The sequence below is a fragment of the Pagrus pagrus genome (genome assembly GCF_965226575.1).
Source record: "Pagrus pagrus genome assembly, chromosome: 19".
NCBI classification, from domain to species: Eukaryota; Metazoa; Chordata; class Actinopteri; order Spariformes; family Sparidae; genus Pagrus; species Pagrus pagrus.
Genome location: NC_140203.1, coordinates 23,304,587 through 23,318,966, shown reverse-complemented (window position 1 = coordinate 23,318,966; position 14,380 = coordinate 23,304,587). Strand labels below are relative to the sequence as shown.

At 40.0% G+C, this 14,380-nt stretch overlaps 1 protein-coding gene across 1 annotated transcript in view; it reads left to right on the top strand.

Annotated features, from left to right (window-relative positions):
• Positions 1 to 1,219: 1,219 nt before the first annotated feature.
• LOC311274872 (uncharacterized protein) overlaps positions 1,220 to 14,380 on the top strand; it is a gene marked incomplete at its 5' end in the record, with an annotated part of 38,046 nt that continues 24,885 nt past the window's right edge. The window contains 3 exons of the mRNA XM_084382870.1: positions 1,220 to 1,249; positions 4,865 to 4,978; positions 7,826 to 7,956. Coding sequence (XP_084238996.1) covers positions 1,220 to 1,249; positions 4,865 to 4,978; positions 7,826 to 7,956 — 275 coding nt within the window. The remainder of the gene's footprint in view (positions 1,250 to 4,864; positions 4,979 to 7,825; positions 7,957 to 14,380) is intronic.

Sequence of the window (14,380 nt, the reverse complement as noted above, 5' to 3'; positions counted from 1 at the left end):
TCTTGTTACATAAAATCTTTGTGTGTGTGTGTGTGTGTACATGTGTGCATGCGCGCGTGAAAAAGTCAACAAAAAGCTGGAGAGCACTGCAGACATGCAAGGAGGCTTCGCCCTCCTCATACCTGCCCGCTTATCAAGGTGTGTCTGACTTGGCGTCCTGCCACAGTCATCAGACCTCACCCAGACACACCCTGGATTGGGAATGAGGACTCATCAGACTTGGGTGGGGGGGTGAGGACTGTGAGCCAACGCAGGTTCATGGTTGGTTCACGGTTTATTTTTTTTATTTTGACACTGACTTGACTGGACTTGCTGACTGAGATCCGTTGCAGTTATATTGTTATATGTTAGTTTGTTTATATTGAGTATTGGGCTTGTAATAGATCTTTTTGAAGCACTAATATTGGATAATTAGTTGTTGATGGTTTCATAAATGTGCCGTATGTTGGCTAAATAAATGTAGTTTTAGTTTATCCAATGAATTTAGAGTTTGTGCCGTGTCCATACTTCTATACAAATACGTATTACAAATGGTTGCTCACACAAACAGTAGCAACATTGTTGTTTTCCATGATTTTGTGAGATGTCAGGGCTCACCACCGTCTACAGGTCAGTTACAGAGGTAGCTGTGATGCAATGGATTGTGTGGAAGTGAGTTGAATCTGTTAACTGTTAACTGTAAATTTACACTTCATGTTATCATTTTTCCAAATAATTCAGGCTCATGACCTGCCAAGATTGTGAGTGTAATTGAGATACATTCTTTATCTGCATATTTAGTTAGCATATATGTTTTCTTTAATTTGGTGGTTAGTTTGTTTCTCTCTCTCTCTCTCTCTCTCTCTCTCTGTGTGTGTGTGTGTGTGTGTGTGTGTGTGTGTGTGTGTGTGTGTGTGTGAGAGACAGAAATGGGTGGCTGAGTAAACTGATCAATCAAGCACAGAAACCCTGACAAACTCTGGCCGGATATTAACTAACAACCTCACATTCTCTCTCTCTCTCTCCCTCTGCTTGTCCATTCTGGTCAGTGGGGAGGTTGTAGTTAGGGTCATCTCCATGTACACAGAAGTGCAGCCCACCCACCAGCACACACACACACGCGCACACACACACACACACACACACACACACACACACACACACACACACACACACACACACACCAACCCCCTGTGGTCTGAGCTCAGTCAGGAAATTAGTTTTGAGTCTGTCTTTCATCATGAACACTTCTCTCTCTCCAAATCCAACAGTGAGTATTTTAGGAACATTTTGCAGCTCAGAAGCTGTTTTTCTACCGAAACTGGGAAAGTTAAAAGGTATTTGAACTCTTAGATGAAGTTAGTCTTTAAGCAGTTCCTTTTAAAGTGTTAGTATTGAAACAGTTTGCTCAACTCGGTCCATTCAAGACTTCAGTATTGAAGAGTCAGAGCAAATTTTTGTTGTTTGAAAACCTCAGTACCGAGAGAATTGACTGTGCTAACCTACAGTCGTCTCTTAAGCTATACCCTAATGATGAAATTTAGCCAGCCTAGTTATTTTTTTAAGGTCCTGGTGCCGGGATATTTTGGTAAATGTACTTGTCTTTAGGGGTAAGGGAAAATCTAGCTATTGTTGATCTTTCCAAAACCTTTGTTAGAGAACTGGCTAAAGTCAGCCTTTTCAAAGAGTCGGTATTGGAACATTTAGGTGTGTTGCTCTAGCTATTTAAAACCTTAGACACCTATCTACAATTGGCTTTTTGATAACAAAATATTTGGGATGTGTAGAAGCCAAGTTGGTCTTTTTACAGCCTCAGTAGCCAATTGACACCTAGCTAAATTTGGTATTTGCAAAGGCCTCAGTAGCCTACTGAGAGTGTTAGCTTAAGTTGAGCATTTTTACCTTAGCTTTCTAAGTAGCTAGCTGCATTTTATTATTTAATGTCAGTGGCTAATTATTTGGAGGATTGGCAAGTGTTGGTCTTTTCCACGACTCGTGTATCAACCCATCTCTCATTAAAGGCCTTAGACATGTAGCTGCAGTTGACCTTTTTAATACAAAAGTATAGGGCGCCAAAGTCAGGACGTCTTGTCCAGGCTAGCCTCTGCTCCAGCTTTTGTAACCCAATGTAGGCTAATCTCTCATTCAGTGTTTCTTTAATTGCTCTTTCTAAGATGGATAACATGTTCCTGGGGTGTAGGTCACTTTCCATATTATAAGACATATTGGCATCCACCACAACATTTTAACAAGGTTGAGCTACGATTGCTTTGTGAGTCCAACAACAACTACAGGTCTCATGATTTGATTTGATTAATTTAGCAGCCTAGCAGGGTTAGCTTTCCTCTATATAATATTCTTACCATGGTTACTGACATTTAGATAATTAGAAAATCAGTGATGCAATTAACAGCATTTATTGTGTATACGATTGTTTTAAATTTTAATGCCATTTCAAATCTTAGACATTGTCGTGTCATGTTAGGCCATGTTATTCTGACAGTACAAACCTGTCGCCTAGAAATTAAGTTTATATCAATTTGTTGCTGGGAAATGTAATTAGGAAGACAAATTAGCCGTATATGAACATGATTTAAAGTCGACAGGGTTGGACAGTAACTAGAAGAGAATTATAACATCCCACATATATCAGGCACCATTTTACTTTATAATGAGACTTTTTGAAAAGAACTGACTTTGTTGGGTCACACTCTACTTAAATAATGTACATTGAGACTTTTTTCTTTCTCCCATCATCACTTAACAACTAGAAGTTCCTCTCTGCTCCCTCAAGCTTCTGTCGATGCATGTAATCTTTCTCCGAGGGATTAAAACACAATGGACTTGTTTTGATTGCATTTAATCAGACAACACAGTCTCACTGTGTCATGAACACCCAGCCCACTCATGTTGTGAATGCATCAACACATATGGAAAGTAAGGGAATTAATTGCCTGCTGTCCATCTGTAGTTTTGTATGAGGATTGATTTGCTCCTTTAAGATAAAAACATACATTGGAGCCACCTGCGTTAGCTACTTCACACAATGGCTCTCTGTGGTGGGTTTCAAACAATGGTGGGTGGGAAGCTTCTACCATTTGAGAGTCTGTTCAGTAGTCGGACAATTTGTAATCCTTATTGTCAATACAGTATTGAACATTTCGAGGTTTTGTAGTGTTTTTTCGTGACGTCAGCCCAGTCATTGGTGTTGTCCGTTTGTCTTACTACCTCATTTTGCTGCCGCTCATTCTGCTTCATATTTGAACAATGACACAGAGTGAGGTGATGCATCATAGTAAACAGTAGCAAGCATGATCATTTTACATGACCGCTGTCACTCACCTTCCATAGTGACAAGGAGAAACAAAAGTATCTTTTAGGACAAAACCCTTCTAACATGTCAGCTGTCAAACTGCACAGCCTGCTAGTGCGGACAGTAGCTCATTTCATGTGAGGTGTAACTGTTAAGTTGTAACACAGAACAGTCACTGCTTTTCTAAATAAACAATGGCAAACAATTAAATATGTTATCTGGTAATTGTTTCCAACACGTGCTCACTTCCAACTCATCAAATGCTACAGCCTGGTCAGTGGCCTTAAGGTTCTAAATTTTACACTCAACCTACCCCTCTAGTACACAATGTCCAATAGACTGTAATAATAAAGCTGACTGCCAAACTGCACTGCTACTGCGTTGTCAAACGGTTGTGATATGGTTAGGTTTAGGCACAAAAAAATGACTTGATCATACTTTCAGTTAAAGTAACTATGTTCAGTCTTGTAAGTGACATAACTCATGTCTCATAATCTATTAACATGTTGTTATAATTAGTACTGAAATATTTATTTGAGTTAATTGAGTATTTAAATGGCTAAATCCCTGCAAAGGGAGATGTAAAAGCTGCTAGCTTGTTCCAGTTTGCATGTGTTAGCGCAGAGGTTTCTGTTCTTTGCCGTAGAGATAGAGATTTTGAAAACGCTAACACACATAGTGTATAGTGGTAGGGAGGAAAATGCCACCTGAAATAGTCAGCCAATGGAGTTTAGTGTAGAAGCCCTTTAATCAAACAACAAACACCCTCAGATTCCAGCTCCTCAAATGTGAGGATGTGATGCCTTTCTCTGTATTTTACAATCTTTAACATTTATTTTATATTTACACCAGTTGAATTTAAATTAAAAGTTGCTGCCCCCCATTTTTACATACCTTTTTTTTAAAGAAACTAGATATGTTGTGTGAAATTATTTGGTCAAATTAAGGCAATTAATCCCAACAGAAAGCAGGAAACCTATAATACAAGAGAGTTAAACACATAGCATATTATGACAACACTGCACTCAGCCATACAGATAAACCTTATTCTAGTGGTTTAAACTTTCTTGGGCTGTCTTCGGTCCAATCAGATTTCTCTGTCTGTGAAACTTCAGTCCACTGATGTGTTTTCTATCTCATACCTGGAAACAGCAGTGTGCCGGTATTTATAGGGCATCCTCCTCTAATTTTGTCAGGAGAGCAGGATTCAGTCCACTTCAGCTTCTCCCTCCCATCATTCCTGTTTCTCTCCATTCCACACCAATGAAAACTTTTGTTAAAGAGTCAGAGGAGGATGTTCTGCCAGTTGGGTGTTGCCTTAACTCCAGCTGACGTTGGCTTCCGGACACTCACGTAGAAACAATTGGCAGAATGCGAAAAAACATTCGACATCTGCATTAGAGCAGAGATCGAGTATATTTTTGAAAAGATGTTTTGCCTAATTCAGGATCAAACTCCCACTGGCTGCTGCCAAAGCTGCTGGTTGGGAAACACAAGGCAGATATCCTGTACGAGGGTTACTGTGGTGAAAGTTGATACAATTATGATAACAGTCTCTCTCTTTCTTTATAGTGTCCAGAGTTCCAGAGAAACAGAGAGGACTTCCCTGCTTCGCTGGACAAACTACGGCAGCTGATAGAAGCCAAAGTTCACAGCCTACAGTTCCCCATCACTGAGGAGCAACAGGTAAATGACATGAAAATTGACAATATACTGTGTGTAAACTCTTAAAACCTTACCTTGTACTCCTATTGCCAAACACAATAGGAAAAATCAAGTCACTAAAAAAAGGACAATAAACATTTCTTCTCATTTAATTGTGAATTTGACCTAAAAGTAACATTTTACAGTTGGGCGGACTTGAACACTGTAATCCAATCAATCAAGCAGCTTCCCTGGAATCTCAAACATGACGCCTCCAGTAAAAACTGTAGATGTTTATCACCAGCAGAGGCATCAACGTCTTTGTGTCTTTGCTGACACTGAAACTCGCCTGCGTTTTTTTTTTTTTTACCTAATGTTTTTAAACTGTCGATCTTTGCTAGAGGGTACAGGGCTAATTGCTCAACGTTGCTTAACTGCATTCCTCACAATCTATAGAGGGATTTATTTTTGTGGCGCTCTCTTTATGCAACTCACTTAATGTTTTCTCTCCACTTTTGCCCGTGGGAATCTGTCTCTGTCTGTCTTCTCCCTTCCCTTTCCCTCTTGTTGATCACTCCTGAAGCCCTGTTTATAAAGGTCCAGTATGTAAGATTTAGTGGGATCCATTGGCAGAAATAGAACATGATATTTAAAGTTGTGTTTTTATTTGTGTATAATCATCTGAAACTAAGAATTGTTGTGTTTACTGTAGGGTAAGGTGAGACGATGGTTATTCACGTGGGTGCAATCTGCAACCTCACAGCTAGTTGCCACCAAATCCTACATGATAAATGACAAGAAATTAAAGTATAGAGGTACGTTTTTCAACAGCGTGACCAATCTTATCCTTCAGGGAGAAAATTATTTAAAAAAAATCTCTATATCCAAGTACGTGTCTCTATCATCGCTGTGTTTCTTACAGTGAAAAATGATGTCTGTAAACACAAATATTATTCAGCCACTTGTAAGTTTCAGTGTCTAAAGATCATGTTTGAAAGGCAAATCAGAATTGGCTCCTCGGTGAACATAGTGCCAGTTTGTTTCTCAGACTGAGTCACATGGCCACAGACAGACAGACAGACAGACGCAGGGGAGGATGAGGGTGATCGTCATGTTGTGCCAGAATGACTCATTCGGTCTGTTGTCTTTCAGCCCACAGCCGCTCACTGAAGGACTCTGTCACCTTGACGAGTTCAGACTCACAAGCAAATTCAAAGTCACCTACTCCAACTTTATTTTCACTCGTCTTCAAGTGTCTCTTTTGGTTTCTCCTCTCAGCTTCACCTCCTCTGTCTGTCTGTTGATCTACCTCGGATAAGTCTGTCTCCCCCAACTCTGTCCTCCTCCCTGGTGATTCATCAGTCTTTACTCAACATGCTGCTATGTCTGACAAAACGGAGACGGCAGACTTCTTGGAGCTGAAGTGTGACACGGATACATTCTCGTATCAGATACCCTCCAGACTAAATATTATACGATGACTTATAGATCATTTGTCTGTTTTGTCTTTTTACTGTCAGTACAACGTTTTTTTTTCTCTATTTATCTTTGCGTGTGTCATTCAGAGACAGAGTTATGACTTTAAATCCAGCCTGAGGATATGGCACTGTCTTATTTTACAGCAATGAAAGTGGTCAGATCTCAGCAACTTTATTAGATTGTCTCCCTGAATTGAGCCAATGCCAGTTTCTTGACTTCTTCTCTGTGTACAGCCTGTCCAGTGTGTGCTTCCAGCATCCTGCCCTGTAGCTTAGTAAAGGTAATGAAATGGTAACTCAGTGTTCAGTATATCCTCGAGTAGGGATTAGACTAGACTAGAGACTATGAGTCTACAGCTTTGTTAGTGGCTCTGTAGGGCTATACTAAATCATTTGCTAGTAGCTTTATGTAGGGCTGGGCAATATATCGATATTATATTGTTATTATGACATGAGAATGTATAACGCATTTATAACATTTTGGATATTGTTATAGTGTGATGTTGCATAAGTGTTGTCTTATCCTGGATCTAAAGGGTGCGTTTTCTGAACTTAGCAGACTGTTCTACTTGTTTTTAGATTCGCCTTCATCCACTTAGTCATTCTATCCACATTACTGATGATTAAAAAAAAAAGATATCGTGAGATTTGATTTGGTTGCAGAGTCCAGAGTCCCTTTCGTTGGAGATTTCAAAATATCCAGATTTAGTATTACCTGTACGGCAACTTGTTCAGAATGACAATATGTACTGTATACATATACATACATATTATATAGCATGCTAATGTTAGTTTAAATTACAGCTGAGGGTGATGAGGATGTCATGATAAAGTCATAATCCAAATTTTGACACGATGGCGCTAGATAAAAAGTTAAGAAATCCCTGAAGTTATTACAATAGAGTCATAGAGTCATGCCACTTGCATTGCTGAAATACATTTCCACTTGCCAAAAGGCTAATTTAGCACATAAGCTACATGAGAGAAACACCGAGGCCTGCAGTCTATGCTACTCTTAAAAAATAAATACATTTCAATTTACACATTTACAAAGTGCCTGCTCACTAACAGCAGCAGAGGTGGATGGGACGAGTGTTTGTTGCATTTCTTGCCAAAAGTGTTTCATGTATAATTAAAACAGGGTAATGTGTGCGTAGTAAGTTTGAGACATAAACATCTGTTGCAGGCTCATTTAGCAAACACACTGACACTGTTATCAAGCTAACTTACTGTATGTTAGGGGGATAAACAGGTTAACAGCAGATGAAGTTACCATGGAAGCTATTAACACAATCATGTCTCGTTGATTAAATGTTTGCTTCTCAGTCAGCCTTTATTTTGTGCCTCCTGTATGGCTGCCCGAGGGTGTTACGAAGCCTCTATAAGTCCTCTGTATTTTCCTTGTGCTCAGGGTTTGGTGTGTGAGGAGAACACAGGGAGAGGAGGACTTTGGAGGTTTGCAGTGTTGAGTGAGGAGCTGACCTTTCACCTCCAGCAGCTGCAGAGACAGACAGAGCAGGAGCTCAGCAACATACACACACAGTGAGTCAATGGCCTGTTATGTGCTCGATACAAGGAAGCCACTGTGTATGCGAAGTAACAGAAAGCTTTAATATTCGTTCTGTAGTGCATCTCTTCCTCTGAGGACGTTTGCATGGCCTTGTTAAGGGGCACTTTAGGAGGGTGGGTGTTTGCTGAGGGCTGAACCTGAGTGGTTGTGTTTGAACGATAGTTTCCTTGTTTTTAACTCCACCCTGGTGCCCATAACAAACAATGCTATTATAATTTTAGAATAATGATAATAATACTTTCTTAAAACTCCCTAATGTAAAATGTAAAAAGCTAGTAAAGTCAGTCATCCTATTATAATTTCTCCCCAAAATGTGGTCGTAGTTTTGAAATAAACTCTCAAAAGGTTGTTCGTAAAATCTGACAGTCAGCATTTGGTTAATAAGAATTAGATTATGACTCTCTGTTGATTCTCTGTGTTGATTAATATGGATTCTTAAAGCGGGAAATCCAGGCAGGGTAATACTAACAGATAAAAATTAACACCATACAAGACTCGATACACAAAATGATCCTGGCTCTTATTTTCAAAAATAATCTCGATACTCCTGAAAGAAATAGATAGATGTTTCATGTTGCCAAAGTCCTTACCTCCTCTTTGTGAAACTGGGCCCTCCTCTTTCTGAATGAGGACCATGTTACATGGTGTTTGAACATGCGAGTAGGAGGCAGCTCCGTGTTGGTTTGTGGGGTTTTGTCACAGAGCTGAAACACGAATGTGGGAGTTCCACTGTATCTCATAACAGCAGCAGGTTCTGCTTGGTTGGACAAAACAACAGGATCTTGCCTGCCTGCCTCTTTGTGTGTGTGTGTGTGTGTGTGTGTGTGTGTGTGTGTGTGTGTGTGTGTGTGTGTGTGGTTTTGTATATGTGGCTGAGAAACAGTGAGATATGGGAAAAGACAGAAAACGAAAGTGAATTCTTCTTTCATGCATTAATTGCTCTGTGTGTGTGTGTGTGTGTGTGTGTGTGTGTGTGTGTGTGTGTGTGTGTGTGTGTGTGTATTACATGCAGCCACATGTCCATGCTCAAATCCATTATCTTGATTTAGTTTTCCCATTTCCTTATTTGGTTGCATTTAACAACTGAATTGAGCACTGATCTACGGCCATGCTTGCAATAGTTTTTTTAACTAGACTGTAAAAAATGTCCACACCGATGATGACATGTTCTCCTCTTCTTCACTTCACTGTTTATTGGCAAATTGCAAACCAACTTTCAAGGTGCAAACAGCCACATACCGTGTCAGAGTTTGTAAATGCTGCTCTTTCAGTTAAAGCAATTTGGAGAATTTCCCTGATAGCAATAAGTACCCAATATTATACATTTCCCAATATTGGGCCAATAATGTGACGGTCCAGTATATCGGCCATCATTCAGTCTGAAGCATGTGCAGGAAAATCATGCATTATGATCTGTTCACCACAGCAAAAGACTGGAGCAGAACAGAAAGTGGTATTTAATGCACGCTGATGAATTTAATCTGATCTGCTTCATTATGTCAGTATTGGCACTGATACCATTTCAATGGATCAGATGATTGCATCTGTATCGACCACCATCAGACCTGCGTGTGGCATCACAGACCATCTTTGTTTTCCTGTCTGCAGTTTTGTCGTGGACGTCGTTCTACAGTTTAAGTGTCTGAAAAGCTCAACTCTGTTTGAATTTTTATTCAAACTGTGCGAAAGTGCGAGTTCCTGGTGAATTTCAGATTTTGTAACCACTTGTGCTGTGTTGACAGTAAGTGTTCAGATGGTAGTAGGTGGCTGCCGCCTCACCCTGTTCGCCCGTGCTCTCTGTATTCCTGCCATGACGAGCCGTTTGGCAGAACAACACTTCAACTGGTCTCACTTCTGTCAGACAAGACAAGCTAAAACACATCTCAGGATTCAAGGTGTGCCAGCAGACACACACCCACCAGCACGCACACATTATTCTGATGATATTCCAGGAAATCTCCTAATTTCTCAGGAACACTGGCTCTCATCGCCAAGACTGATAGGCTTCTTTCACAACTCAGATCAAAGGCTTAATGAGAGGAGGTTTCATGCTTTCTTTACAGTTTCTTAATAAAAAAGTGTTACAGGTCCCCATCACGTTGCCCTGCCCACTGCTCCTATCCGCTTACTGGAAGAAGACGTCACCCTTTCATTTTACTGGGGTTTTCCTCGGCATTATGGGAGGCTTATGTGGTAATGTCAGTGCCAAGACAGGGTTGGGTTTTGTGCAGGAAAAAGAGGATATAGCTCCCACTCTGGAGCAGAGATAAGGCGATTCTGTTTTTTCTGAGAGGACCTTAACAAGCTGCAGGAATCAAGCTGCTTTCACGCCAAGAACTTCTTGAACACTTCTTTAAAACTCTGCCTGCATTCAGTTTCTTTGTCAGGGTGATAATGATGCCTTTTAAACTCTTCAAACACAAACTAGTCGCTTCCCTCTGAGAGCTGTGCTGCTGTTTGTCAGACGTGAGGACATAATCCCAACCAAGTAGTGAAGTGGTGAAGTCTTAATGGTCTTTGGTACCAAACTTTTGTCACAGCAAGCGAGGTAGAGTGTGGGATGAAGAGATTATGTAAGCATTACAAAAGAAGCTAACTTGGACACTACAGACTACCTTAGTCTAAAGTATAAATTCTTTCTTTATTTATACACTTTGATAGTCTCTCCGAAACCATTCAAATCTGGCAACTTGGTGAATGGCCCATCACTTCAAACTATTACGCTGTAGGTACCCCTTAGTGTCCTTTCTTGACCAAAGAGCCCTGCATATCCAAAAATGATGCAGGGCTGCAACTAATGATTATTTTCATTGTCGAGATTGACAGCTGTCTCAGCCTATCAGCCTGTGGTCTTTGTTATGTGCTCTTCCTATCTTAGCCTCACCCATGTTTCACCCTCACTCCACTAATGTTTGTTTCCTGCCCCCAGTAAGATGTAAATCAGTCACTTTCAGATAAAATTACAGAAACTGCACAGCTTTATTTCCTCTTTCAGTCAACAAGCTCCTTGTGAGTCTTAAGACGTGTTTCTTTCAGCTGTGTTTCATTTCTAACTGTCAATACACAGAAATGAAACACTAAACATTTAAACTCTCCCTGTCATTATGGCTGACATTCCGGTCATGCTTGTCTTCCTGCTTTCTCAGAAACCATGTTATAAATACACATTGTGTTTTTATTACTGGAAGCATCCAGAGCAGCAGGGTGGCCCAGTCTAAAGACCAGAAGGTCAGAGTCGTTGCATGCAGAGATCCATCAGGACAGTTTGGCTGATCTGACCTGTGCATGCAGGTGTGGGAACAGTCGCAGAATACAAAACCCTAAAGTAAACCCAATTTATTATATTTCAGTTTTGATCATTACTGACAGCGCCGCTGATAGTTTCTCTTAGCAGTTTAATGGAGTGTCTCAAAACAAGCCTGAAGTCCTGACCTGCTCCAGTTGAAAACAACAAGACATCCGTCATTATCTGCAGCAGAGCATGATGGACTGAAAGCTCACACACACACACACACAGCGGCACAAACCAACACAGACTGAGCAGCACACATTGGTGGCAGTCTGATTGTGAAGGATTAGATGTGTTGTTTGCTGGTATTTTCCCATAGATAGACGGAAACAGTTGGGTTATGCAAGGAGAACTCAGCTTGTTGCCAAGACTAACAGGCAGACTGGCAACTTGGAGAACACCCAGCTGAACTCTGTCAGCTCTCATCTTTATCTTCTTCTACTTCTCCAAAGGGATAATCTGCTCATTCCCCTTCAGAGCGTCAAAATCTTCTGATATCGACCATGAAATCGATCAACAAGGTGGAAAAGCTCAGACGCCTCAGGGATTCATCCTGTTTTTAGGACTCATTTTATCCGGAGAAAGAGCTTCATTTCCAACAACACGGGGGTCAGGGATCACAGCGGGCAGGGAACAGAGGATGATCGTTAATACATATCAAACTGACATGTAGTGTATGCAGGGGAATCAGTAAGATCGCCTGAAAAAACTGCTGCATCTGAGTAATGCACTGTAATTCTGAACTACTGCAGGAACAGATCCAACAGCAAACAAAGATTTGAGATTCACAAGTAAAGTCATTCGAGCATCAAAGTTACCATGGACGCAGTAGTTTGACAGAAAAATACATAAATCTTCAACAAAGAAAATTTCTCCATGCCTTTCAACCACGTCTCATTGACTTTATCAGATCACTCGGTTGTCATCACATGACCTCAACTAGAAATACACAAGTGTCTTTGCTTTAACTTATTGTTGTGAAGTAAATGTTGATTACACTTTGCAGTTGCTATAGAATATAAACCTATAAACCTTGTTTCACTATGTAACTTTGTCTGCCGCCTGGCACCAGTCTCCCAGTCTGGCAGCATTTCCACCTGCTCTCACGTCTCCATTAGAGACTAAATGGGCAAACAAACTCACGCTTTGTCCTGTGTGGTTGGTAGTTGCAACATTGACGAAAAAGAGTGCGATCCAGTTGTCTTTGCAACAGCCACGCCAACAACAATGATGGAGGGGAAAGTTGTCTGTTTCCACTTTAAGTATGTAACTTCAGGGACATTACAGCAGGTGGTATATGTAGCTGAGACATCTGAGCAAAGTCTATCTGCTAATGGAGACAGTAAAATGTGATGAAAGGTCCAGAAAGAAGCTGTTAACAGGACCTTGAGTTGTTTTGTTTTTTTCTTTTGTCAAAATGTATAAAAAAGAATCTTGGTTTTAAGTAAGCAGCTAAATCTGGATTGTCATCTCTCTCGACTGTTCTCTTCTTTATTTTGTCGTTTTTTGTGTTTTTCCTTTTTGTGTTGCCTTCACGCTTTCACTTTCTCTGGCTTGCTTAATTTTTAATCCGTTTTTATTGTTTCTCTTTCATTTTCTCCTGTCAGTTAAATTTTTACCTTTTGTTTTTCTTCTTTATTCCCTGTCTTTCACTTTCTCTTTCTTTTTTATTTGTTCATTTCTGTTTGTGTCTTACTTTCTGAGTTAAACACACACCAGCGTTATGCAATATAACACAACTAAAACCGGATTTTACCTCACCACCTTCATCAGTAGCTGTCTCTCCTCCTCCTCAACCTGTCAAAACATTTTAGCATTCCTCTCATCAATTTATTCATTTTCTTGTTTCAAGATGTTTGTCTTATTTTCCTCCCTTTTCACTCCTCCTCTTCTTTACATTAATCATTTCCACTCTTCTTTTTTCAAACAGCACAACTAACATCTTTTCATTCTTAAATCTGCAACCAACAAGTATTATTTTATTATCGATCATTTCAGGAAACTTTAACCCTTACTTCTCTTTGCGCTTTGAAACATTCTTTTTTTTATTGCAAATGTGAATGTAGAACATTTTAACACGAGCAATATAGAGTAGAAGAAGAGACATTGGTGTTCATTTACATACAGGTCCATAGCATAACCTCTGTCAGTGATAGGAACACTTTGTGGAGCGGATTCTATTCATCAAAAATGTTTTTGTGCTATAAATAAACGCACTGTATATACATCCTGTGTAACCTCAACAGTGAAAATTACATATGTGACAGGCTGCAAGTGGTGAGATACATGTACACGTAGAAAAATAAAAATAAATAAATAAATAACACCCACACATTTCACCTGCAATTATGGAGTGAAATGTGTTTGTCACATACATTCAGGCAATTATGGAGCCCTATTCACGCTTTTCTATACGTAAGCACCTAATCAGAACACACTGACAGCTGGCAGAGAGTGCGTGTGTGCGTGTGTATGTGTGTGTGTAATTTTCAAATTGTCAACAACACACACACACACACACACACACACACACACACACACACACACACACACATATACAGATACCCATTGGTAATTACTGTCTTTTCACACCGATGGATGATGTTCCTCATCGCTCATCACACGCACAGTGTTTTAATGAAGCCATTTCATTGGTTAAGATCATTTTGATTGACAGGTGACAAAGAAGCTAATTTGCATGAAGCTTCAAAGTCTTGAAATCTCCTCGAGATATCGCTCAAGATGTTCATTTCTTCTATACATTGAACTGAAGGATGGTTGCAGAAACATTGCCGGTAGATTTCTGAGTTGATTTCCAGGGTTAAGTTTTCTTCAGGCTAGCCAGGAGTAGAGCCAGGATACTGCAGATGTAGTCAGACGCCACTTGTGTTATGTGAGTAAGCCTCATAACACAAAATTCGCAAAAAATTATATTTTTCTGAGAATTCCCCCAAGGACATTGGATGAATATGCACAGGTCTTACTTGGTTTATTTGTTATAAAACTCCTGTAAAAAACATTTATTAAGATGCTCCAGGCATCTGGACACAAGACTTTCATTTTGAACAACAATAACAAACAAAGAAGATTCATAGTGCTTTCATTAC